The 26,503-nt window shown below is 43.9% G+C and overlaps 7 protein-coding genes across 9 annotated transcripts; 4 read left to right on the top strand and 3 right to left on the bottom strand.

The window, feature by feature from the left end:
* Positions 1-32: 32 nt before the first annotated feature.
* On the bottom strand, positions 33-1,735 carry LOC132257129 (HMG box-containing protein 4). 2 transcript variants are annotated; one of them, XM_059753903.1, is made up of 3 exons: positions 1,617-1,735; positions 1,139-1,546; positions 40-886 (listed from the first exon to the last, which is right to left on the bottom strand). In XM_059753903.1, the coding sequence occupies exons 1-3, from the start codon at positions 1,639-1,641 to the stop codon at positions 489-491; spliced, it is 831 nt and encodes a 276-aa protein (XP_059609886.1). In that variant the 5' UTR covers positions 1,642-1,735; the 3' UTR covers positions 40-488. The 2 variants fall into 2 exon arrangements, with proteins under 2 accessions (XP_059609885.1, XP_059609886.1); XM_059753902.1 differs by having other exon boundaries at positions 33-1,546.
* An 883-nt stretch (positions 1,736-2,618) lies between these two features.
* LOC132257246 (ABC transporter C family member 3-like) lies at positions 2,619-7,877 on the top strand. Its single transcript, XM_059754085.1, has 10 exons — positions 2,619-2,716; positions 2,779-3,226; positions 4,044-4,475; positions 4,532-4,936; positions 5,005-5,685; positions 5,747-6,238; positions 6,306-6,789; positions 6,848-7,373; positions 7,430-7,610; positions 7,678-7,877. The coding sequence occupies exons 1-10, from the start codon at positions 2,619-2,621 to the stop codon at positions 7,813-7,815; spliced, it is 3,885 nt and encodes a 1,294-aa protein (XP_059610068.1). The 3' UTR covers positions 7,816-7,877.
* A 151-nt stretch (positions 7,878-8,028) lies between these two features.
* On the top strand, positions 8,029-14,512 carry LOC132257141 (uncharacterized). Of its 2 annotated transcripts, XM_059753924.1 has the most exons (7): positions 8,029-8,227; positions 8,343-8,448; positions 10,667-10,792; positions 10,977-11,104; positions 11,194-12,242; positions 12,309-12,663; positions 13,033-14,512. In XM_059753924.1, the coding sequence occupies exons 2-7, from the start codon at positions 8,345-8,347 to the stop codon at positions 13,989-13,991; spliced, it is 2,721 nt and encodes a 906-aa protein (XP_059609907.1). In that variant the 5' UTR covers positions 8,029-8,227; positions 8,343-8,344; the 3' UTR covers positions 13,992-14,512. The 2 variants fall into 2 exon arrangements, with proteins under 2 accessions (XP_059609907.1, XP_059609908.1); XM_059753925.1 differs by lacking the exon at positions 10,667-10,792 and having other exon boundaries at positions 8,029-8,448.
* Positions 14,513-14,578: 66 nt separating this feature from the next.
* LOC132257142 (glucosidase 2 subunit beta) lies at positions 14,579-19,039 on the bottom strand. The gene is made up of 4 exons (XM_059753926.1): positions 18,511-19,039; positions 17,802-18,451; positions 15,185-15,507; positions 14,579-15,115 (listed from the first exon to the last, which is right to left on the bottom strand). The coding sequence occupies exons 1-4, from the start codon at positions 18,899-18,901 to the stop codon at positions 14,857-14,859; spliced, it is 1,623 nt and encodes a 540-aa protein (XP_059609909.1). The 5' UTR covers positions 18,902-19,039; the 3' UTR covers positions 14,579-14,856.
* Positions 19,040-19,449: 410 nt separating this feature from the next.
* LOC132257156 (uncharacterized) lies at positions 19,450-22,076 on the bottom strand. Its single transcript, XM_059753943.1, has 8 exons — positions 22,005-22,076; positions 21,871-21,940; positions 21,492-21,614; positions 20,761-20,997; positions 20,563-20,695; positions 20,298-20,491; positions 19,858-19,975; positions 19,450-19,782 (listed from the first exon to the last, which is right to left on the bottom strand). Exons 1-8 carry the CDS (start codon positions 22,037-22,039, stop codon positions 19,676-19,678), a joined length of 1,017 nt encoding a protein of 338 aa, XP_059609926.1. The 5' UTR covers positions 22,040-22,076; the 3' UTR covers positions 19,450-19,675.
* An 891-nt stretch (positions 22,077-22,967) lies between these two features.
* Positions 22,968-25,172, top strand: LOC132257286 (T-complex protein 1 subunit alpha). Its single transcript, XM_059754135.1, has 3 exons — positions 22,968-23,145; positions 23,399-24,624; positions 24,680-25,172. The coding sequence occupies exons 1-3, from the start codon at positions 23,073-23,075 to the stop codon at positions 25,046-25,048; spliced, it is 1,668 nt and encodes a 555-aa protein (XP_059610118.1). The 5' UTR covers positions 22,968-23,072; the 3' UTR covers positions 25,049-25,172.
* Positions 25,173-25,231: 59 nt separating this feature from the next.
* On the top strand, positions 25,232-26,032 carry LOC132257287 (uncharacterized). The gene is made up of 2 exons (XM_059754136.1): positions 25,232-25,427; positions 25,501-26,032. Exons 1-2 carry the CDS (start codon positions 25,317-25,319, stop codon positions 26,014-26,016), a joined length of 627 nt encoding a protein of 208 aa, XP_059610119.1. The 5' UTR covers positions 25,232-25,316; the 3' UTR covers positions 26,017-26,032.
* Positions 26,033-26,503: the final 471 nt, after the last annotated feature.

The following is a 26,503-nucleotide window of genomic DNA, read 5'->3' on the forward strand; positions in this document are numbered from 1 at the left end:
TTTTGAGAATTAAGACTTAATCACAGGACTGTAGAGGGACGCATTGTTGCCTCAGCCTAGGAGATGATATTAGTGGATAGAATGTAGATGTAAGTTTCGCAATATTTAGTGCCTAAGCATAGACTAGCCTTTGATTCTTGACTCATTCCAATGGAACATTTCGGCGAAAGGCCCTAAATTCGTTAGTTTACGTTCAAGTTTTACCTATATTGATAACCTGCTTGATTCCTCCAGTTCGTAAAAGTATTCCAAGAACGAAGAAAACCCCTTGAAAAGGTTCATGAAACGTAGTGATATTCCAAATTGAACGACAAAAAAGGCATTTTTTCTCTCTACAGTCTTGCTAGTCACGGATGAAATCGCAAATTCAAGATTTTCTCACATGGTTTTAATCACGAATCTAACTAATAAAGTACATTTTACTTCATCTCTCTCATCTCAATGGCGCGCAAACGGGAAAAGACGCTTTCTCTCTCAGTCTGGAGACTCTAGAGTCCGGGCATGACGTAGGCGATGTTGTCGAGCGTATTGTGCAGCGTGTCTTTCAGCCCATCCAGGCGATCGCTGATGCCGGGAATGTGCACGGTGAGACACATGAGGGGCCCCAGGGAGCACAGGAGACTGTCCAGGAGCACCGACAGGCTGCCGGACACGGCGATTTGTCCTTCGTGCTCCTTCAGGCGCTGCCCAATGATGGTGAGGTTGTCGCCCAGCAGTTTCAGGTGCGCCGCCACGTCGACGGGATGGGAGGTGTTGACTCTGTAGACGTGCGGCGTGGCGCTGGCTTTCACCAGGGTGTTCATTGGTGGACTCTTGTCCGATTCACTGTCCTTGTGTGTCATTCTGAGCAGTGTTTTGGCGGCATTGGAGGCTCCCTTTGTCAGTGCTGGGGAGTTTTTATTGAGGAATTTAGAGTTGGCTCGTTTATACGCCAGAACACTTTTATCTGGCTTAGCTCCCTTGGCGGAGAGCCTCTTAGCCTTCCGGCGCCAGTTGAACTTCACATTACTCGGCACATTGGCCCACATTTCGCCCAGACGACGAGAGATGGTGGCAAAGTCAAGTGCCGGATGTGAATACAACAGTTCCTGGCGGATATCTTTTGCCCATAACATGTAAGCTGTGTATCTCGACTTACCTTTGTCCTTCCGCTGCGCCTTGGTCAACACCAATCGCCCGTCTTTCATCACTTTCTTCTTTGTGGACTTTTCTGTCATGTAGATACTCTTGGACGGAGCCGAGTCTTGATAGTTCTCTGGCATTTCGTATGATCTCTCCACCTCCATTGATTCCTTCGACGTGTTCCCACTCACGTCCGGCGACTCCTGATCCGCGTCCGGAAACATTTCGCTCTTGATGGCCGCGAAGGTTTGCGCCATTGGACTGTCCAGAGGCTCAGCCTTGTGCACCGCATGATGAGATTTAACTGATTTGTGCGAAGACGTCCTCTTCGATCGAGCATCCAGGTCGTCTGGTGACTGGAAATCTGCCAATTTGCTGGACTTCTTGAGAAGCCGCCCTGACCGGGACATTGAAACTCCGCCATCTGAAAATTACCACAAATACCTGATTTTCCCACGGATCTCCGCTTGCAGAGGGTAAAAGACTTTCCATACCTTGCCTATTTGGGGTGCTTTCCATTTCACCACCGCAAATGCGCCTTATTTTTGAGAAAATTCCAACAGCCAAACAATAACAGGAGTGACAGCGCCACCAAACATAACCTCTTCTTTCGCTCGTTTTGTTCGCCGCGATTCGCCGAGAAAATTGCGCCCTTTTTCAAAATCCATGCTTTCTCGATAAGCACAGCGCATTACAAATAAATCTTCTTTAAAATTATTTATGTGATACTCAAATTCTTTGATCTATTTATGCCTAAGAGGTATGAATTTAATTTTCCTGAATCACAATTCAAGGAAATATTGTGATGAACTCGCCACGGTCGCACGAAAGATAAGAAATTGACACATTATTCTCGTGTTTATCGTCAGTTCAGTCACAATTCCGCCCTTCGCGGTGGAAATACTCTCAGTTTTTACCATTAAATTAATCGGAAGAATTACAAAAAACACAAGAATATTAAAAATCTAAAAAATTAAGTGAAAATGTGTGCTTAAAGTGTGAAATAATACGGAGAAAAGTGAATTTTCGTTTTTCGCAAATGTTTCTATCTTCGTAGCAAGTTATCTTATCGTTATCTGTTATCATCCGCTCTTGATAAGCGCACCAAATTTAATTGATGTGCATTCAACGTAAGCGTTAGTCAGAGGTTGACTTTCGCAGTGTTTGGTTGATGATTTTTGAAGTGAGAAAAGAATTGAGTGAGGTTTGGGTGAAAGTGATTGTGATAAAAGGAATTTGTATCGAGAAAAAAGCGTGTTATCTCGCTTAGAGGATTATGACTTAATTTTTGTGTACATATAAAGCAAGTAATCGCCATTGATTATCGCATGAATATGGCCGAAACCATTCCTCTGACGCCTGATCGTTCAGTAAAAAGGTACAGATTATGGGGTTATCTTGAGATAGGTGCTTGGGTGGAAGACGTAATGAATTCTTCAATCTCAGCTACGATTTTGGCCAAAGTGAATCGATATCGCAAGAAAATGATCGGACAAATGACTCCTCAATCACTCCGTCTCAGTCGATTCCCTTGCGAGACTTCAGAGTCAAGTACAGGGAACTCGACCGGTTGCCGCAAACCAGTCAGCATTATGTGGAGAATCGCAGCATATCGAGGTACGGAAATGCCTGGTCAAGTCCTCTGCCCTTCTCCAGAGCCAAAGCGCCGGGTGAGACTCTCCCGGTGGATGCAGTGGGATGGGCGAGCAACATCAGCTGCTCCTGGATCCACAGATATCGCGTCTCGCGCGACACGCTGCAGAAAAGGGCCAATCTTCCGCAGCATCACCAGAACTTGCTGGACAAGACTTCCGGCGCGACTCCCAAGATGCCCCACATCGACGGCGTGGAGATGAACGGACGCCGCATGAAGGGAAAATATCGAGAAGAGCTGCAAACGCATGGACAGCTCAAGGGATCAATGTTCAGAGTGATGCTGAAGTTCTGCAAGACCAGGATCTTCTTCGCCACTCTCTTCCACATCTTGGCCATCTGCCTGGGATTCTTGGGGCCAATTCTCTTCCTCAATCTGACTCTGCACTCAATGAGGAATGAACAAGAAGTGCTGAACAACAGAACAGCCGCCGAATTGAGCAGCAATTCTGTAAGTTTGCATCAATTTTTATGCTTAATTTAGCACACTTAACATTCTATCCATTTGCCTAGAATCATTCCATCTTGACCAATCAGCTTCTCATGTTTGATTACCTGGTGAAAAATCACACACAATTGAACATGACTGACAGTGAGGTAAAATTCAGAGAGACTTTGAGCGAAATTCATAGCCAAAATTCTAACATTTCTTCATATCACGCAGGCATCTGTATTGAAAATGCATCTTCAGACCATCAATTATTTCAATCAAAAGCATCTGTACAACGAATCAAGCACATACAACAACATCATTCGCACTCTCCTCACGACATTCTATCAATTCATTGATTCGCCGATTAATAATTCATCTTTCAAGGTACATTTTGGGTAAATCTTGATCTTAAAGCAAAAATTCACATTCTTTGAAGCCTTTGAAGAGTCTAAAAGTCAAGGCCTGACACAAAATCCCCGAAAAAGACCAGGAATTGAAGGCGCAGTATTGAAATTGTGTATCATGTTAAGAAGTTAAGGTGTTTGTAAATCATGTCAGGCGGAAGCAAAGAAATCGCTTTCACGAGATCACATGCCAATCAATTTAATCAGAACCACTAAAGCCCTCACTTGGGTGTGTATATTTTCATTTGCCGGACCTGACCAACAAATCACACCCTCAAAAGTGTTTCATGAACTTTGTTCACGTATCCACATGATTATTTTTACGCGCGAGCCGCCTTATCACGAATTCTGGCCGCGCGATAACACCTAAAAAAGAAAAGAACAAGAGATATCGTCCTAATGCCTGATCTAATCCAACCGCTTCCCCGCAGATCAATGCAACCGAGAGTGATTTGGATGCAAATGCAACGACTCGAATGCAATTCCAGCGCGAAGTGGGCATTCCTGTGCTCAATCGCATTGGATTTGCTGTGGGCATTTCGCTCTGCTTCTTCCTGAAGACCATCTTTCTCAGCACAAGCAATTGGATCAATCTGCGCACTGCCATGCGACTGAGGACAGGAAGCCTGGCCACGGCTTTCGAGAGTGTGATGAAGAGTGTGATCACTTATGCCATTTCACCGCATCAGTTGATGACGCTGGTCATGGAAGAGGGCGATTACATGGTGGAGATGATCATGAAGGGTCATCGCGTTGTTGGCAATCTACTCAGCTTCGTTATTGCTTTCATCGTGGCGATTGGGCTTCTGTCCACGCCGGGAATGTGGCCACTCTTCGTCATCTTTGGACTTCTCATACTTGCCGTAAGTTGCACAAATAATGTCCTTAAAACTCTCAAAACTCAAATCATTCCTCACAGATTCCACTGGCAAAAATCTCAACATACCACATGAGAAAATCCTTCTCGTATTTGGCCAAGAAGCTGACACAAGTCGAGGAGTTTTGCCTCTACTTCAGGGACATTGTGATATTTGGAAACCACGAAAACACCACGAAGAAGAAGTTCCTCAACGCCATGGAAGAGCAGCACTCATCCATGAAATGGGCCTACATTTTCTCCACCAACTTCTCCGGAAAGCTAACATCTGCCATGCTCCTGGGCGGATTGTACATGATGTGGTGCGATCCTCAGGTTCAAACTGAGAGCATCGACGTTCTCACGCTGATGATCTTGTATGCTTTCATTGTTCAGAACTACGTCGCTGATTTCTTCCAATCGCTTGGAGCAATTTTCAACGGGAAAGCAATCTTGGACAAGTTGATGGTAGAGAATTACTGTCTTTAAAAGATTGAATACAATGTTCTTATCATATATTTGTTGGCGCATTTCAGCACATTTACAACATGAAGTCTGCAAGTCCAGCGAAATACAAGCCAGAATCTTACAGAGTCATTTTCATCAATGACAAGGAATTCAGGTGGCACTCATCATTGAACGAGAAGAAGAGCAATAAATACAATCCTCCGCCGAAGGAAGAGGCGATTCTCAGGATAAAAGAGTTCTACGTTGCCAGTGATCAGATTGTTGGACTCACTGGACCGCCAAAGTCCGGCAAATCCATGCTTTTGTACTCAATTCTGGGCCACACTCAGTGGACGGACGGCATCACGGGTTTGTCCAAGGGAGCCTTCCAGAAGCGCGGCAAAATAGCCTTCTTCCCCGAGGACTGCGCTCTCTGCCTGGGCTCTCTCAAAGACAACATCCTGATGGGCGCGGAATTCGACGAGAAACTCTTCTACGAAGCAATAAACGGCGCTCAACTCAATGACATACTCATTCGGCCGGGAATGGAAGATGAAGATATTGGATCTCTGGAGCTGAGTGTGAGTCAATTGGATAGACTCACTCTGGCTCAGGCAATCTACACGAATCGCAATATTATCCTGCTGGACAATCCGATGAGCAGATACACTGAATCATCGGATGGCGATGTTTTCCGGCTGTTTAATAATTTCTTCAACATCCTGCGCAATCAGAAGAAAACCGTCATTCTGGCCACTCAAGATCACAACGCAAGTCAATCCATTTATCATTGTATCGATTGAAAAAACTTATATTGGTTCTAATCTTCAGTTTTTAGCGCTTTGTGGAAGAATTTACGTCATGGAAAACTGCAGTATTGCAATGGAGTTGAACTACCAAGATCTCACAAGCTATCCAAACTATGAGAACTGGAATAAGAATTATGCAAAGCTGAGAAATGTCATCAATGCCGAGCGACTTAATGGTTGCAATCCGGCTGGCATCACTCCGTTCGTGAAGAAGGACAACCGAAAGGCTAAAGGACACTTCAATGGCGATGGAACAACAACGGAATCTGAGCAAGTTCTGATCGTGAAGGACGGAAGCAATTTGGAATCCACAATCAGCATAACGAATTTAATGCTTCTCTCCGTGTTTCTCGTAATCGTGCACGTTATCATCAGTGGAAGTTACATCACTCTTCCAGGATACATTATTCTGGCTCAAGTTCTCTCAATTGAGCTGTGGATATCCCTGATTAGCTTCGGATTTGTCTGCGTGTCCTTCGTTATGGAACTGTTTGACCGAATTTACACATCAAAAGTAAGAGATTTTGTCAAAAAAACCCTCTCAGAAACATCTCTAAACACGAAATATTTTCAAAATTCAGATTGGCGAAAAGTATTCAGTGAAGCACGAGAAGGACAAATTGGAATTACTCCTCACAACATCAATGAATTTCCTCTATAATCGACCAGTTTCTGACTTGGTGTTCATCTTCATGGCGAACTCACATGATCTCCTCTACGCACATCGCTATATCATTCACAAAATCGTACTTATTCTGGTTGCCACGGTCTATCTGACCTTCGCGAATCCTTGGACAATTATTGTGATAGTACTTTTAAGCATTGCATGTACCTGGATTTACTTCTACCTCAAGACAACCGTGGAAGAAACCTATGGGAAGGAGTTCGAGACGAGACGAAAGATGTTCAGGCACATAACAAATTGCGTCCGCACGAGAGATGTTTATGGCAATTCATCAAAGTCCTGCAAAATGCTGTATGAATTGCTGGAAGAGAACTCAACACTTCAGTTCATGCGAAAATGCGTGGTTCATCATGCTCAGTTCATCATGAATGTCTTTCTCAGTGAGTTTCTGTGAATTGTCTCTTAATTTAAGATAAACACGCGTTGATATTCTTTCAGCTCTCGGACTCTTCTGTACGTGCTGCTTCATGTTACTCCTTCCGAATGCGTCTCTTGACGAGCAGAAGCTACGCTACACTTATGGATTGCTTCTGTACTTGATCATCGCACGGAACTTCCAGGAAATGATCCAAAACGGCATCTTCGAGAGGGCAGTTGCTGCCAAGAACACCGCAATCGTGTCGCATCTCGTGCATGATCTCGAGAAGACCAGGAGCTTAGATGTGGTGGAATCTGTGTCGGATCACAGTAAGAGTCTGAGCGTGAGCATTATGAATGTCATTGGCAAGATGGGAAATGTGCGAAAGCTCAACATCAAGGAAGTTCACGTGAATGCTGGAGAAAAGGTCGGAATTCTGATGGAAGGATCACACTTGTTAGTGCCAATGTTTGGTAGAGTTCTATCTCCGCAATCAGGCGTTATATTCTTCGGACAGAAGGATATTGCATCCTTTCCGGAACCACACTTCCGCAAGATTGTCGGCTTCATTTCAAGCGATCTACAGCCCAGTTCAGCGACAATATTGTAAGCCGCAAAGCATTGAATTTCTGATCAAATCATAATTTGAAATTTCTCTGCAGATCCATCATCAATCCGTACAATAAGTGGGAAGAAAAGGACCTGGAAGAAGTAATGCGAGACTTCGAGCTTGGCCAAAAGATATCCATTTTACCCAAGAAGTTAAACGACACGATTTCCCATCTAACTGCGGATGAGAAGCAAATCCTGTGTCTGGTCAAAATTGTGCTTGAAAAACCGACTGTAAGTAGAATAAATCCTCAACATTTTTCAGTCTTTCGTATAATATATAATAAATTGTACTCTACAGATTGTTATTGTGGAAAATCCTCATCCAGATGCCCTGAATAAGATCAATTCAACAATCAATGATTCCTTCAAGGAAGCAACAGTTATCAAAATTGCAACTAGTCAGCATCAGTTAATTTCATGCAAGCGTATTCTGTAGGAAATTAATTACAGAATTTTCTTCAAGACCCATTGAAAAGAAAAGTGCTCTAAATTTTTTTTATAAACCATAAATAAAAGCTTTCAGTAGTGAATTTTGTGTGAGTATTTTTCGTCTCAACTGAAAGACATTCAAATATTTCTGGGCGAAACGCGCGCGCGGCGAAACTACGACAGCAGCGCCTCCAGTCGGAAATTTGATCAGTTATCATCTGACGTCCAGTCCAAAAATTTCTCTCTCAAGTGCATTGCATTTTTGTTTGTGGAAATCTCCATTTTTGTGCAATTCTTCATGTCTACGACAGTGTTTAGTGTGAATAGAGTGTTTCTGCTGTATCGCGGCAATATGATTTTATTGTGATTCGAGTGGAATATGTGCAAAAATCATGACTCAACAATGACGTAGTCATTAGGTTATTTTCTGTGTTTTGTTGTTTTGTACCTGAATTGTGTTATGCAGTTTTCTTGTGCTTTCCTGCAACTTCCCATCCATTTGATGCAATAATAAGCCACCTAATCAACTTTCAGTGATGGATTATGATGAAATTTGGACATTTATACTCTCGCTCACGATATTCACATCACTGACGACAATGCTGGCCGCCTGCCTCTGTTGCCGGAAGAGAGTGCCCAAGTACGTACATGTTGAGCCTCCGCTGCGCTCTCAGCATTCCCCAGTGGATGCTCGAGTGTCAATTACGCAAATGTGGCTGTTCTGTTGATGCCCATGTCCCCCTGTGTTCAGTGTGCGAATTGCATCGAAATTTCATTCATTGGAAAGCGTGTGTGAGTGCAAATGCACAAGAAATGAGTGAACGGTTGACTGCATTGTTTCCTGAATGTCGTCGCGCTGCCATATAAAACTGTGCCAGAAACTGTTAGTCCACCGGAGAGAAATTCATTTGAGTCACTTCCTATGCTTCTCTCGCCGGTGCCACAAGAAATCAATATCGTGTGCACTTGCGAAGATGATAGTGCATGGTAGAGACGGAATGATCGTCAAACTACAGTCTCGCATTTGTAGTACAACTGCGTTCGGAAATCCCATTATGATTTACTTTTACTCACGAATGAACTCATTATGAGGCCTATCTTCATCACTAATATGCAGTTGTTGATAGGAAAAGTATAGAAGCACTTTGACAGGGAATAGGAAAGGGGCGTGGCATGAGAATAGGCGTGGCCAATTGAGATTTATTCCATTCCACAACCAATTTTGCATTTCATGTTGTTGTATAGTTGTCTATTAAACTCGAAACGCCTTAAGTTTGGAATCTGAACATCTGTTAAGTGTCTTGGAAAACAAATCCCGTTGTTAAGCACCTTAAGTATCATTTTAGAGACAGAAGCTGGCAATGAAAGTTATGAATTTGATCGTAAATTTGCATACACAGTTAGGTTAAGGTCAAAAATTCGATAAATGTTGTCGTTTTCTTTGGAAAAGATAAACTTTCGAGTGGTTATTGGACGCAGTTGTTGCTCTGCACTGTGCACAGTGCCTGACAGAGTGAGGGTGAGGTTTGGAAAAGAGAAAATAGGCAAATATTGATGGAGATAGTAGAAGATAGAGAGACAATTTCTCGCATTCAGCACATAAATACGCAATATATTAATGTATAAAAGGGCGTTGTGGGGTATTTGGTGAAATTGTTGGCATTCTATTCATTCCCATCAACCACGTGACAAAACTCTCCTATTCAACAAAACATGCATATTTCATTTGGAAGAAGACTCTCTTGCATAATTCCGGTTGGCATGAGATTGTGATTTACGGTACGTGCGATGTTCGAGGAGAAAAAAATTGTATTCTCACAGAATTTTCCTTTCAAATTAACATTCTTCTTCCTATTTTATTCTCACTTTATATTTTTTGCTCTTCCATCTCTCTCTCAAAAATAAATAAACTTCATAATCTCACATATGCTGATTTATTTTTACTGCGGCTCAACAGAGAAGGAGCTGTGCGAAGATTATTGCTTTGCCAGTCAGTTCCTTTTCATCACAATCACCTAAAGCTATTTGTGTATATAATATATGAGAAGATCTTCACTAATCAAATTAGATCAATTGGCTAAAGTGTTAAGCAACGAGATAATGTGGAAAAATATTTTGTGATATTAGATTTCATCGTCATTTTGGCTTCAACTCAACCGCAATACAGTTCATGTGAGATGTTTTATGACGAGATTTCTATTGGAAATGTATAATTTCCTCTCATTTTGGGCATATTAGTTGAGCAAGTTAATTAAGTATAAATGAGCCAAACACGCTCATTTAGGCAAAATATCTGTGAGGTGAAATTGAATTATGTGAATAAATTTGCTGGAATGTTAGGTTTTAAATCTATCCAGCAACTTATTTCATAATATAATAATATCCAATAAAATGAAATAAGGTGAGAGTTTGAGGGCGGGCGGCGTTGGTTGAATACTATTTGCTACTGTTGTATGAGAAAAAAAGAGAGGAAAAGAAGCGAGTGAGAAAAGAGTGGGGCCCAAAAAAGCGTTGGTTTTTTGTGCTAATTGAGGGATTTTTTCAATGATTAATAAAGACAGAAATGACGGGTCTTACAGAATGTAAAAACCGTAGCTAAATGACAATATAAATCTTCAAAAGCAGAAGACAAAACGATTAATTTTAGTGGGGAAATAACAAAGAATTTTTCTTGGCACTTTTTCATCGTTGAAACAATAAATTTAACTTCTTTTCGCGTTTGTATTCATACTTTTTTTAATGTCTCTAATGTGTGTTATTTAGCATTTATATTTGTTTTTCAGTGTGGTATTTTTACTTGTGTTTTATCGCTGTGTTTTTCTTTTATTCTTGCTGCTCTGTGTGCTTCGATAAAAAAGGAATGATCTTTTGGGCTTGGAAGGCATGGTTAAGATTAAGAATCCAGACGACAATCTGCTGCATAATTCCACGTTGGCTCTCAAAACCGACACGGTGGACTCTGTCGGTGATAATGATGTTAAAAGGTGGCTTTTTCAATCACATTTTATTATATGTTTCACATGTATTTGTAAAATTGCTTTCTATTTTGCTTACTTTTGTGCTGCACTTGAACTTGATGCGCAACGACGATTTGAATTGGAGATTTTGCTAATATTTCGTGTTTTTCTCTCTCTCTCTCTCTGTTGTTTGTGCGTATAATTGCGCTAGATCCAGCAATGCGCCACATCGAAGTCTTCCGGACATCCCAGCGAGTGATCAAGCGGCAGTTGATACGAATTCCGATCTGTATGCCACAGTTGGTGACAAAGTGCAGGGAAGACCGCAGGGCAGAAGTCGTGAGTGATTGAATTAATTGATGTCAATCCGCACAATATTTCTCACTTCATCTCCTTCTTCTTCTCTTTTTGTTCTCCCTCATTTGCAGCGTCGAGCTTGAAGAAGCAATCAGTGTCTCAGCACAGTTCGCTGAGTCAGGCGGATGATGTGAGCTCACCGTACGCGAGTGTGCGATCGCCATCACATGCGTATGACAAGATACGGAAGACAGAGCATCCATATGCACAGTTACAGCCAAATCAGGTCAATCCGCCGCCCGATCACAATGGTCTCTCACGGCGGGCGTCCAATGAGAGTCTTCTGGGCACGAATGAGCCCACGGGAGCTGATATTCCCGCGGCATCGGCGATTGCGGGGCGCATTTCGGCCAGCCAAGAGTTGCCCTACATGACACCGCCGATTGCACAGCCGCAGCACTTCAGTGGCGATTCGCAGGACTCGTCGAAGGGCTACACGAGCATCAGCGTGCGTGAGCCACTGGCGAACATTCTCGCGCAGACCAACAAGCAGAATGCACAGACGAGACGGAGAGACTTGAGTGATTCACACTATGCCACAGTGTCTGACGATTCAGACGAAATGTACGCGGCCATTGATGATCCCAACAATCCGGCTGATCTCTACACCAGCGGCTCAGAGACGTACGCCCAAATTCAGCCGCCCAATGCGATGGTGGTGTCAGTGGAGATCAACACGCCGTCGAATGTGAGGAATAATGATAGCATTGATCAAGTGGCTGAAGTGACAACACCACAGCAAAACATTGACATTCCCGCGCCGTCTCTCGTGGACAATTTTCGTGCTCAGGCCACGGTGCATTCGCGCCAGGCCTCGTCTTCCAGTGTCACGAGCTCCATTGGAATCCTGGGCTCGCCGAAGCCGGAGAAGCGCCAAGCGAACTCTCCACTTCCGCCGACGCCCAAGAGTGGCAAAATTGTGGCTCACTATTCGTCGAGCAATTCCAATCTCACATCCACCAGCTCTACGCAATCCGGAAGGAATTCCGTGGCGTCAGTCGTGGACACACATCAGCTGCTCGAGACCAAAGGCGATGCTCTTCATCCCGGTGATGATGATGTGTCGGTGAGCAAGTGTAAAAAGAGTCCGTCCAAGGATTTAGAGGGCATGTATGCCAAGGTGAGCAGAGAGAGATCATCAACTCTAGGTCAATGATATTAATTTTTTCCTTACAAATATTTGCAGGTGATGAAGAAGAACAAATTGTCAAATCTACCATCGCAGAACTCGTCGCCGCAGATGAGCAGGAAATTCCCGGGCGATCGTGCATCGACGGCAGAGCCAGAAGTGTTTATATCAGATTCCGATATATCAAATGGAACGCCAGTGCCTGATTCTGGGCGAGCGTCCGTGCACGAGTCTCCGGGGAAGTATAGCGTGAGATCTGCCGGTCAGGCGGACAACAATTACGAGACGATTGAGAGGAAGTTATCGCGTGGGAGGAGCAGCAGCTATGGGGAGAAGGATCCGGGGTATGAGACGATTCCCGGTGATAAGAGGGATGCTGTTGATGGACAGAGTCGTGCTTCAGCTCCGCCAGGTGACAGAAATATTGCCCAAAGATCGTCGTGACTAACACTAAATGTCTTTTTTCTAATCAACATGTTTTTCTCCTTTATAGCTTTATGTGCATGAGAATTGAATTTAAAATGAAATATTTTGCATGAACTAAAAAAGAAAAAATATTGATCATCCTTATTAGTTTCTTTATGACATTCTTCCAGATTACCACACGCATTGCGTTATTACGTCGTAATTAAAGCACGTTAATAACCCCACAAAAAATTAACATTATTAATATTTGGTAACCACGTTTCACTATTGCCTTTTCTTGTAATTATCCTTCTGTCTATTATGTACTTTTCCGGTTAGGATGGAGTATTGATTGGCCAATCACTTCATGTTTCAGGATTAATTGCGCCGGTTGAGGTGCTTCAGAAGGCTGACTTTGCGAGCAGCAATGTCTTCCACTACAATCAGGCCATGGAGGATCCGGGATATGAGATTGTGAAGCAGCGTGGGATCTCGACGTCGGACGACGATCCGAACTATGAGGTGCTGCGGCCGACGGATGTGCGTGATGAGGATGGGTACTCGAGGATTTGGGACAAAGGTGGGGTGAAGAGAGTGAATCGACTGAGTGGTGGAGACTTGCTGGACGGCTACAGTAGCATAAAGACGCCGCGTGGCGAGAAGTCGGGCAATGAGACGGAGACGGACAGCGATGTGCCGGGCTACACGTCGATTCGGGAGGTGAAGAAGCTGTCATCCAAGACGCTGGATGATGTTGAGCCTGGATACAGTATTATTTGTGATAAGACAGCAGAGCATCAGACGAAGAAGCTCAACACATCGATTAACAACAACAATAACAACAATATTCTCGACGATTCGGATATTTATTCCAGCATTCCGCACTCGGAGAATCCTTCGTACTTGAGTATTCAGGACAATGTGCACAATTATTCCACAATTGGCGAGACGCCGTCCAGCAGTCAGACTCTGGTCAGCTCTCCCGGCTACTCCAGCATCTCTGACACTCTCACAGCCACCACGACACCGTCGAGCGAGAGCATGGGCTCAGATCAGTTGCTCTATCGCAGCCACATGCAGACGACATCGAGCAATTACGAGTCACTCACCGGCAGCGAGTCAGATCCCAACTATGAGACTGTGCGGTATTTGGGCGTGAAGGAGAATCCCTATGAAAGGCTGCACAATGAAAAGGCGTCCAGTCCAGAGTGCCAGAGCGAGAAGAGGCCGAGTGACTCGGGTGGCGGTGGCGGCGGTGGCAATCATATCAGTGGAAATGGACCAATTCCCACCTCGGCCGAGGGTCAGGAGGTGAGTGACTACTTCCAAGTGTGACCAGTCCATTGCAATATGAGCATTTGAGCCTCTTTTCAATGAGTGCAAGCAAAAGAAGAGAAGAAAAGTGTATTCTGTGTGATTCATTCATTATTTGTGAAGCTAAAAAAGTGGGAAGAAAAAGGCTTCAAGTTGCGAAGATATACGAAAGGCAGCGAGAGGAGTTATAATTTAATGCACAAGTCTAAAGAATCTATTCTGAAGTAAAAAAAAAATAAATAAATTCACTATCATAATCCTCACTTGATGTAATTTATGGTAAACATTAGTAAAAAAAAATAATATTCAAGTGGGGAACTGAGTAAAATATACCTTACATTATTAATAATATATACGAAAAAGATTTACTAAATTATTGAATTCCCACCCCCCAAATTAAATTAAGAGAGAACAGGAAAAAAGAGGAAGGAAACCTTGGAAATAATATTTATAATATTGTACTTTTATTCATATTTATTTTATATTGTACAATTTGAGAGATAAAATCTAAGACTCTTGATATTAAAATGCTTTATATTCCAACCATTTTATTGAAGGACGGAAATTGTGTGTGTTTTTTTCGTGTCTCTTTAGGGAAAAAAGGCCACAAAACAACTTCCTTTTATCAATCAATAATCATTTTTTATTCACCTCCATCTTTTACACAATTTATTTATATTGAAATAGATGGAAAGGAGAAACCACACGCACACCAAAAGGAATGATTTTCGTCTATCAGAATTCTATAATTTCCCTTGTTCGCTTTTCCATGTGACAAATACGAATCAATTAGAATGAATCTCTCTCTATCTCTCGATTTCTTGACTGCGCGTTCTTTGCGAAAATGACAAATATCACTTGTAGTCTTGTGTGTGTGGCAACTCTTTTACAACTCATCGTGCGCGTCCGCTCGATCGGACGGATCCTTTCCGGCGGTGGGCAGGCTGCAGGCAGCTGGCGTTTCCAGGACGTAAACATACTCACAGCGATTCGGCTCCGACACACCCGTGATCCTCGTGTCGAGGCCGCACTCTATGTGCACCGTGGCGGATCTCTGTGGACCATTCCAGCACGACGCTCCGTTCGAGTACAGCATCGTGGAGTAGATATTCTGTCTTCCGGTCCACTTGTCCCACGTTCCCAATCTGCAGACGGGAATGGATTCATCATCAAGGACATGCCAAACTCTGACTACGAAATTTAACACAACTCACCTCGTCTCCGATCCTCCGGAGCGCGGCTGTTGACTGGCGCGATCGAAGAGACAGAGTTTATAGACATACTCGCGATCCTCGTAATTGAAACACTCGCCATTCAGCGGAGCAAATTCATCCTCCGCGCCGTAATCCTTCTCGATAGCGTCCTTGATGTTCTGCAACTCCGTGTCGATTTCCCTGAGTTCACGATCGGCGACGGAAAACTGATTTCTCGCCTCGTTGGCCATCTCGACCAGCTTCTGTGTCTCCGGATCGTATTCCTGTGCCGGTGGGATGATTTCCTCAGCATCATCATCCGCGCCATCATCGACAGGCTCCACCTGACAAACCACAGAGAGAAATATGGAAAATTTTCAGCTGAAAAGCCACACGAGGCATCTGCAAACCATTTATTTTGCCTCAATCAGAGACACTAAATCATATTTTACGAGCAATTTTATCATCATTTGCGAGTGTAGAAATTAATTTTCCCGTCATAAAATTCTTCTCATACTGCAAAATCGATCCGACAAGAATTCATGACTCGTTATCTATTTATTTTAAAAATATACAACACACACACACAAAACACACGGCAATTCTCTCGCGCTATTTCTGCCAATATATTATCATCATCGTCCAGAACATATGAGAGAAATATGAAGTCAATGAAAATACCAAAAATACATTTCACAAAATGCCAATAGATCCACATTAATCACGCCGCATGGGATTCACCCACTTTCTGGCATTACATTATATAAATTAAACAATTCCGGAGGAAGGAGCTCCGGTATTGGTAATTGTGGCAGGTGGTGAGAAATTGAATGGTCAAAGCCACAATTTTCCCAAACGTTATTTGCTCAAAAACCCCATCAATTAATTGTAATTAATAAAGATGTTCGCGGCGCAAATTAAGATGCATTTGCATAAATAACTCACTCTTAATTTCACATGAAAGATGATGGTCGTTCAAGCTTTAAAGACATTTAATTGACGTTTTCGTTTTGCTTTGAATTATCATTTCGCGAGACAAATTTCTGTTCTAATAATAAAAGCGATAAAAATACACGGAAATATTCTGTATGGGATCTAATAATGGAGAAATTATTACAATTTTTTTCGTGACGAAAATAGTTTCTTTGGCTTCCAATTTGAAAAGACAGAAAGAAAGAAGAAAAAAATGAAATTCTACGAGAAACCAAAGATTTCTCCTGCTTACAATACAATAAAAAAAAAACACTTCACAGCGAAGGAAATTTCAGTGCGATGATAATAATATTGTTGTGATATGGAAGCTCGGTAAATATTTATATGACAATTTCATCGTGAGATAAAGAAAAAGGTGTGGTATTGTGAAATCTTGCACTTCTCAACAATCATTTTCAGTTTCTAGGCTTCTTAGTCATGCACAAGTTTTCTTCTATTGTGAATAAATTCAGCAAATTTTAACCATTTAGCGGGCTAAAGACGCTAAAAAGGATTTTATAAGAGTAAAAGGACAAGTGAAAATATTACAAGTCAACAGCATTGAGAGTAAAATCAATAAAATCAGGTGAATTTTCACTCTGAATTCCAAGAAAAGCCTCTCTTCTATTATTATCCTTATTGTTCACAGAACACTTCTCAGGATTCTATCGATTCGACGCAATCACAGCGCAACTCCTGTGAAAACATTTCCGTAATTCAATATTCTGGGAATTATTGTTGATGCCAGAAAAATGGAACGCATAAAGTTCCGGAAGTGTCCGTCTCTTTTTTTTTCAGTATCGCTCCACTTGAATGGCAAGTTCACGGAGGTCACGCACGAAAAAAATCTCACTCCTCAAAGCGCGCCCAATGCAAGTGGGAAGGAATAAATCTGTCAACTCTCGAGCACGTTTCCGCGCTAATCTGCGCGAGCTCTTCTCTCTGCTCATTCGACTCCTGCCGCACGAGCAAATAAACACATCGTCCCATGGAATACAGGAAATTGTTCGCGCAATCACGCATTGGGATTTCACTGCGTGTGTCGCAAGGAAGTCACGGTCAGAGAGGAATTTATTGGGTAAAATATATATATGGCTCTTGGACAGTTGAAAAAATACGAGTTGCGGTGGAGAAAAGAAGAGTGATCACCCAATCCGTATCCACCTGCTCAGTCGTAAAGTGTTGCGCGCGTCTCGATGGACATCTTTGGAGATGACAAGAGTGTCTCCAGGCGCTCTGGCCAATCGGGCTAAATATTACAAATTGACGCACGCCGCGCTGAAACCTGTTCAACTGATCAAAATCATCAATTTCTCGCGCTCCTCTTCCGCCATCATGCCAAGAATGACACCTTCAGATGGAATCTTAGAAGAATTCTCTGGCGTGCGTGACACAAGAATCGTTTTTCATATCTTCCGCCCCCCTTGAAAAGCGGCGAGGAAAAAAATTATGTGCCACAGAGAATTCTTGCACACGGAGAAAAAAATCTTAATATTATTAATAAAGTTATTTAAAGCGTCAAAGCGCGGGTGGGATGAGACTCGGACGCGCGTCAGGCCGCTGGTGATCTTACAGAGATCAGGGCTTTCCTTCTGGCTTTACGATAAGGCCAGAGAGGTTGATTGGTTGTCACTATCAATTATGAATGACTTGTCAATTTGCTCACCTCGCCTTCGCCCGTTTCTTCCTCCTCTTCCTCCTCCTCCTCGAACTGGCCTTCCTCATCAATGGGTTCTCCGTCCTGCCCATACTGCTCCTCATCGGCGTGCTGCTGCTGCTGCTCCTCCTCCGTCGCCGGCGGCTTGAATAGTCCCGAATCAAGCATGAGGAAAGGCTTGATCCGCGGCCACGCGAGTGTCACGAAAGTCTCCAAGTCGATCTGATCCTGCTCCTCGAGGAAGAACTTCGCCTCTTCCACACTCACCTGTCCGTCGCGATCGCGATCGAAGGCGATGCGTGTCTGCAACTCGGCAATCTCAATCACACCGTCTTGATTGGAATCGTACTTCTTGAACGTCTCCTCGGCTTCCGCTTTGTTCTTCTCCGCCTCCTGCTCGTCGCGCTCGCGCTTCTCCGCTTCGGCGGCATCTCGGTACACTTGCAGAGCGGCATTCTCCAACTCCTCGGCATCCTGCTTGATCTTCTCGCGCTCCTGCTTCAGCGATTCCGCCTCGGAGCGAGATCTCTCCAGCTCCCCGAGGCGAATCTTGTGCTCCTCGCGCAGTGCTTTTCCCTTGCGCACCATTTCGGCCCGCATTTGACTGCCCATCTTGGCCAACTCTGCCTTCTGCTTCTCGCGCAGGCGATCCTCCTTGCCTGAAATCAAGGTGAAGGTCAGTGGCAAGTCGCGCTGTGGGTGAAAGTCTTTCTCTTACCCAATTCGCTACAATTATTAATACACTTGGCATTGGAATTGTACTCGTCTGAGGAATCACAGCAGTCACAGATACCGTCGTTCACCCGGGAACTGGGTATGGTTCTGGGCTTGTGGCCGGCATTTGTGCAGTGAAACTGCCCGTCCGGACACGCCGCCGTGCCAGGCTCGTCGCTGCTGTCGGCACAGTCGCAGTAGTCGTCGTTGATCTGGCCGTACTGGATGGTCTTCAGGCCGTCCAAGCAGACGAAGGTGTTATCCGCGTTGGGGGCGTACAGAGCCGCCCTGGAGATCGAGACTCCCCGCGGTCGTGGAATCTCCGACAGCACATAACCACCAAAAATATCAACAACGGTGAGTGTAAGGATTATACTCTCCACCTTTACCCGCATATTATGTGCAGTGGATTGTGACTACGGAACGTCGGATATGCCGCCTGGCGCAGGGAATAAGTAAAATTGCTAAAGTTGAGGTATTTTTTACGTGGAAAAACCGGGGATTGACGTTTCAGCGCAACGCCACTTGTCAAAGCGCCGTGGTGTGCGCGTCCACTTCCTCTTTACTAATTTGCAGCGCCACGAGTTAAAAATAGAAAGTCACAAGGCGCCAAAAGCGCCAACCGTACTCACCGCGCGACTTCAAGATGTGTGTCTCCAAGTTTTGTGGGGCTATTTCGACACAGAATCCAACGGAACAGTAGAAAAATCTAAACGCCGTAACTATTGGCACACGCCTAATGTATTCAATTATCGGGTGGGATTTTTTTTGGCTGTCGTTGTCACACACCTTCAAAAATAACACACATTTTGGTGTGACTTTGCAAGAAAATAACTCGTCAAATTCATCTCAAGTGTCACCCAGGGTGTGACACGCACGCTGGGACGAGGGAGTTATTCCAACTATCCAACATGTGTATAATACAATAAATTTTACACATTACTAGACTTGTGTAAATATCATAAATTTTATTTTTAAAATAGACATTAAATTGGGATATTTTTTATCCTCATCTTATTCAAAAAATTCTACATAACATTAAGCCAAATTAATGCGACAATAAGAATTAAAAACAATTTCTCTTTTATCTTCTTTTCACCTCTTTGTGTCCTGTGCGTGACGTCCAGTGACTTACGACTCTCCGTTGGGCAAATGAAATGTTGAGAATCTTACTCAAAAATGATTTTCCTAATTTTACCGTCAGCGCCCGCGGCAAAAACACTCCCATCTGGTCCATCTGTGATTGCGTTGACACAACAACCGATATCGGCCTCACCTGGATGCACAGCAAGTGCAGAAATTACCAATCAATGCTTCCAAATTTCATCAGTATATTTTTCATTCTACGCACCTGCAATTTTGGGGAATTTGTCTACTTCCACCCACTTCTTCACCTTTCCGTCCCAGCCTCCGCTGTAGAACTCAGTTGCATTTCCGTACAGACAGTTGATGATCATGTCGTGAGCATTCTGGAAAGGCAAAAAAATATGTTGAATTCCTCTCTGATTGACGCACTTCAGAGATCTCAACATTTCAGCTGCAAAAGTGACAAATTTGTAGAGTTTTGACACCTTTTCAACTGAAATCGTCTGTAAAATGACCCAAATCACAGAAATATTAGGAAAAATTTGCTGAACCTTCTCGTCTAACTTGACAATTCATCAAAAAAAAAATTTTTCATTATAAGAATAACATGAATAACACCATTTTGTTTTAGGGTAATTTTTAAAATAATTATAAATAACTGCAATATTGGACAAATTCACTTTAGCAAGAACTGAAATACCTCACCTCTTTTGTCCACAGCTCGGTCCAAGGAGCGGACGGAGTTTGCGGCCGCCGGAAGTTATCGATCACGGTGACTCCTTTGCCGTCTCGCGTGCAGAACACCAGCCAGGGCTTCGTACCGTTCGTCTCCAATCCACAGATGATCATCGGTGACTTTCCAGGAAGGGTGCGCTTAGTTGCAAACTTACCAGTTTTCACTGTGGGCAAAAAAATATAGTCAAAGTCGTGGATGTTTCGAAGATTGTGATGTGAATTTTCCACTGCTTACAATCGGTTTTCTCTGTTATCACTAAGTCCGTGTCACGGATGGTATAGATGAGATTTCCCTCCACCGCGAGAGATTTCACCTCTTCCACGAGATTGTACATGAATTTGATTTTGCGATCAACGAACCATGTCACCTGCAAAGTGTTCGATTGTCAGTGTTTTATTGGGGTGAATTGAGGGGGAGGATTTGATGATTTACCACTCCCTTGTCGTCTCCGGTGTAGATGTCTTCGCCGACGGCTATCACGCAGAGCAGCTCGTCGAAGGACTTTATGAGCTCTTGGGAGAACTCGACGGAGCGTGGATTTTCGAAGATCTTCACCAAGCCGTCTGTGCTGCTCGTGAACAGGCGACCGCGGGAGTCTAGGCACATGGCCCAAATAAGGGCTTCGTGGGCAGTGATTTCACGCTTCTGTACCAGATCCACATCCCAGATCTTGACGAAGAGAAGAACATATGTAGCGAGCAATTAGACCAATTATTTTTATAGGCAAGTGATGATTGTGGGCGCCAGAAAACCGCCTCAATGGATTGTATTGATAAATGCAGATGAGTGAGCGCAATAATTCATATATCTCCTGAATGCGTAATGTGAATTGAAATTGCTTCCCATGGAATGGATGTTGGTTGTAGCCAAGAGACCATAAAAATATATCTTGATTCCTCCTTCTGGTTAGATAAATTTAATTTTAGCAGCACGCATTCGCGCGTTTATGAAGACACAAGAAGTAAAAATATTGCGAAGAAAAATAAATAGATTTATGAGTGGTGGTGATGTGGGGCGATCTTATGAAATCCGTCTCCGTGATCTTCGCGCGCGCGAGAAATCACAATTTTCCAATTGTCCCAGCTCCTATCTCGCACACGTCCTGGCGACACGGTGCGGAATGATTGATAAAATGGGCTCGTTTGGGGATGATGAGGACTCACCTTAACTTTGCCATCGGCACCGCCTGAGTACAGAGTATTGTCGCGATAGCACAAGCTCGTGACTTCACCTTCATGCTGGACATCCTCAGCACAAACTTTATCCACTTTTCCGCTCATGCTTTCCTGTGTGTGTATGCAATTTTATTGATTCAACCAATTAATGATGATTTGGCGCAACTTGTGCAACGTGAATGATCTTGGCAAGAGTGAAATCTGTGTATTGTGATGCTGGCAAAACACAAAACAAAGCTCTGACCCTCGAGAAATGTGTGACGATTTTTCAATGGCACTTCTCTAACACACCAAGTGAGAACAATCCTAAATTGTGTAATAATGTGGCGGATCTTGATGCAGAATCTCTTTAAGAGAAGCCACTCACTTCGCAAATTCGCTCTTCGACACCCGTGTGAGCCTCAAACGATCTCAACACTTTCCACTCAAGTTTCAAACTGAAGAATAGGAATAAATGATTCAGAAACTTATATAGAGCATCATATGGATATTTTTAGTTACGGAGGATATTTTTGAGCCTCTTTCCACCCTTTCATCTCTCTCTCTTGCGCTCACTCTCTCTCACTCTTCTTGTGCCTCAACACAGTCTCGCTGGTGGGCACAATGTTTAGAAGTGATGTTTTTATATACCTCAACACATAATTTATGGCAGTTTGAATTTATTGTTATTATTTATTAAATAACATACACATCAAAAACTCTGTTTTTCACGAGGATTTTTCTATCCATCGCGCGCGATGGTGGAAAACATACACAAGCACTCTTGACCAATATAGTGTTTGATGCAAAAATAAATAACGCATGCTTTCTTCCCCCGAAAATCTCCAACACACTATATTTTTTCTTCGCCTTCCAATGCCGCGCGCGCGGAGATTCAGCGCTCACAAAATTCCACTCAAAAATAAACCTTCCGATACTTTGGATTTTTTCCGCAGCGCATAGGCACTATTTGAAACTAATTTCTCTCACAAACTGTCCATTCAGCTAATTATTTGCGCGAGTACACGAACCACAAAACACCTTCACAAAAGAAACATCTGTAGCATGTTTACAAACTCTAAAATTCAAATTATGTGTGATACTCTCAGAGCATTCTTCCCGCATTTTTTTTCTCGCAATAATTAGGCGTAAAGCGATTGTAAATTGTCGACGAACAGCCGTATGTCGTTCAGGCATTGATTGATTTTCACACATTCTCCTCCATTGAAGGGTGAATATGTTCTGTTTTTCGTCAATTGGAGCATAAGAGGCGATGATGCAAAAGTGTAAAAAACTACCTTAGAATGCAAAAGAGATAATACATAGTATATACAGTTAATTCTTCGTAGTATTTCAGTGCATTTTGCAAATAAAATCCATGTACAACCATATAAAGGCTCTTTAAATTTTAAATATCTTCCCTATCCACTCGTCGATGAAAAAGTGGCGCTGCACGCTGTATTCGAACTTCATGGTGGCGCCTCTGGTGACGGGTGATTGGCAGTTTGTGAGATTGTTCTCGAATGCGGTGCGGTTTGTCAGTGATTTTCCCAGTTTACACTTAATTTTTCAGCAAATTCCAGTGAAAATATGTCCACAATCGCAAGTCCATTAACCGTGGCAGGGACCCGGACGTCCGGTCAGCCGATTCGCACCCAGAATGGTGAGTATTTTACAGGAGAAGCATCAATCTGAGACTGAATCATGTGCTTCCACTTTTCTGTTTATCACATGTTTGGAAAAATGCCCTGAAACAGGTTTATTTTCCAAAATATTCACTAATAAGCATCTTCAGGGTCTTTGTATTGATGAAATACTCAATATCCTTTCGTTACAATAGGATTCCTTAATATATTTCGTGAAAAGTTTGGTTATGTGCTTCCGGAAGGATTCCTGATCCTCTGTTTTCTTTGCAGTGATGGCCGCTTGCTCTATTGCAAACATCGTGAAGAGCTCCCTGGGTCCTGTGGGCCTGGATAAGATGCTTGTTGACGATATTGGCGATGTGACCGTGACAAATGACGGAGCAACAATCCTGAAACTCCTTGAAGTCGAGCATCCGGCGGCCAAAGTCCTGGTGGAATTGGCTCAGCTGCAGGACGAGGAGGTTGGCGATGGCACCACATCTGTGGTCATTATCGCCGCTGAACTGCTGAAGAATGCCGACGAGCTGGTAAAGCAGAAGATTCATCCCACTTCCATCATTTCCGGCTATCGCTTGGCATGCAAGGAGGCGTGCAAGTACATTTCCGAGCATCTCACGGAGCCCGTGGATAATCTGGGCAGGGAATGTATTGTGAATGTGGCGAAGACGTCCATGAGCTCGAAGATTATCGGGCCGGACGCGGACTTCTTCTCCTCGATGGTCGTCGATGCTGCGCAGGCAGTGAAGATCACGGATCCGAAGGGAAATCCAGCGTATCCAATCAAGGCCGTGAATGTGCTGAAGGCGCATGGAAAGTCTGCTCGGGAGAGTGTCCTGATTCCGGGTTATGCTCTCAATTGCACCGTGGCATCTCAGCAGATGCCGAAGAAGGTCTTGAATGCGAAGATCGCGTGTCTGGACTTCTCGCTGCAGAAGACAAAGATGAAGTTGGGTGTGCAGGTGCTGGTGAATGATCCGGAGAATCTGGAGAAGATCCGTTCGCGTGAGTTGGACATCACGCGTGAGAAGATCCAGAAGATTCTCGCCACTGGCGTGAACGTGGTGCTGTGCTCAGGGGGAATCGATGATCTCTGTCTCAAGTATTTCGTGGAGGCCAAGGCGATGGCGGTGCGGCGGGTGAAGAAGGCTGACTTGAAGAGGATCGCCAAGGCGACTGGGGCTGCCTATCTCACGTCCCTCACCAATATGGAGGGCGAGGAGAGCTTCGAGCCTTCAATGGTGGGCGAGGCCAATGAGGTGAGCCAGGAGTTCATCAGTGACGACGAGTTGATCCTGATCAAGGGCCCCAAAGCACGCACTGCATCGTCCATCATCTTGCGCGGTCCGAATGACTTCTATCTGGACGAGATGGAGCGATCGATTCACGATGCGCTGTGCGTGGTGAAGCGAGTGCTGGAGGGAAAGAAGGTTGTGGCCGGAGGAGGATGCGTGGAAGCGGCTTTATCCATCTATTTGGAGAACTTCGCCACATCCTTGGTAAGTTCGCTCAGCTGTGTGTGAATTCATGTCTCTAATTGTGAGTCCTTTGCAGAGTTCTCGAGAACAGTTGGCAATAGCGGAGTTTGCCAAGTCTCTGTTGATCATCCCGAAGACACTGGCTGTCAATGCAGCGAAGGACGCCACAGATTTGGTGGCGAAGCTGCGTGCCTATCACAATTCCAGTCAGACGAAGCTCGATCATGCCCACTTGAAGTGGTACGGATTGGATTTGCTGGAGGGCGTTGTGCGAGATAACAAGAAGGCCGGCGTTCTCGAGCCCGCAATGTCCAAGATCAAGTCTCTGAAGTTCGCCACGGAGGCTGCGCTGACGATTCTCAGGATCGACGACATGATCAAGCTGAATCCGGAGGAGAAGGGAGGCAGAGGCTATGCTGACGCCTGTGCTGCTGGTGAACTGTAAAGAGTCACAATCAATCCACATTTGCAGATTTTCCCTCTTCACCAACGTCTCACTAGACATAATGCAAGCTTCTTTCACACATGTATTTTCAATTGACTCTAAATAATAATAGTTTCTAACAAATCGGCAAGAGTTGTTTTTCGAATGAGGCGCACATATTCGGAGATGTTCTCAAATTGGGGGAATTCTATAAATAAAACGATGGTTGGCAGTTCTGTCTTCTGTGCACATGGATTTTCCGCTGTGAAAATTTTCCACGGCGAGAAAAATGACGGATCTCGTGGAGAATGGCGCGAGTGAGGTGGAGAAAAGTGTTGAGGTGACGGCGAATGGAGAGGACTTGAAGGCGTCTTATGAGAAATTGGAGCAAAATCTTCAAGTAGATAAAATGAATCAAACTCGGGCGAAGGTTGAGAATTCTCAGTGACTTTTCTTACTTCCTCACATTGCAGAAGCGCACGACAGAGAATGAGATTCTCAAGTCGAGGATAGCGTGTCTGGAGAAGGAGATGATCAGCAAAGCGGGCGCACCGAAGGCGAACAAGACGGAGTGCCAGAAGGATGACATCCTGACGCACGCCAAGGAGTTGCTGTTCGAGAAGACGAAGATCTGCAAGCGACAAGAGCAGCAAATTGAGGCGCTGAAGATTCAGATTGACTCCATCAAGGAGGTGTTGGCGGTGTCAAAGGAGATTCTGGAGATGAGAGATCTGGAGAGTTCGCATCTGCAGGAGCAAGTGAAGACGCTGGAGACGCGCCTAAAAGCGGAGCGTGAGCATCACATCATCACGCAGAAGAAGCTCATCATCTCTAAGCGAATGTTGACTGATGTTCGCAAGGAATACGAACTGCAGAAGAGCATCTTTGCCGAATTGCGGGATTCTTACAAGCGCAAGATTGAGATTCTCACGTCGGAGCTGGAGAAGTACAAGAGCAAGGGAAGCGCAGTGGAAAATCAAGTGGAATAAAAGTTCAAGCACGAGATTTTGAGCGTCTGTTTGCAGCCAAAGTTCAAGGAACCAATTTATCAGGCATTGTTGGGGCGTCACATGGTCAAAAAGTTGATTTGTCATGCCCTAATAAGCCTTCTCAATACACATTCGCAGCGGAATAGCACATCTGAATGCTAATAATTCACTTAATTATCGCTTTGATGCACCTATTTATTGCCATTTTTCCCCGAAGCCACAGCGCTAATTGAGCGATCCATGAGGCGAAGGAGTGATGATCTGGCGGAGGTTCATCAGAAAGTGATCTCTGGAATCTCTCTACTCGCCAATTTACTTAATATTCTCGCCGTTCTCCTTTCAATTTTGATTAAATGCGCGAGAATACATCGCACAAATTGCAATTAATTGTTTTCCAATGGCAAAAAAATCCACACAAAGCGTCTTGTTTTCGCATATCTTCTCGCAGTTGTTATTATTGATTGGCATAGATATCTTTGGAAATATA

Source organism: Phlebotomus argentipes, unplaced genomic scaffold (assembly GCF_947086385.1).
Source record: "Phlebotomus argentipes unplaced genomic scaffold, Phlebotomus argentipes genome assembly contig_42, whole genome shotgun sequence".
NCBI lineage: Eukaryota > Metazoa > Arthropoda > Insecta > Diptera > Psychodidae > Phlebotomus > Phlebotomus argentipes.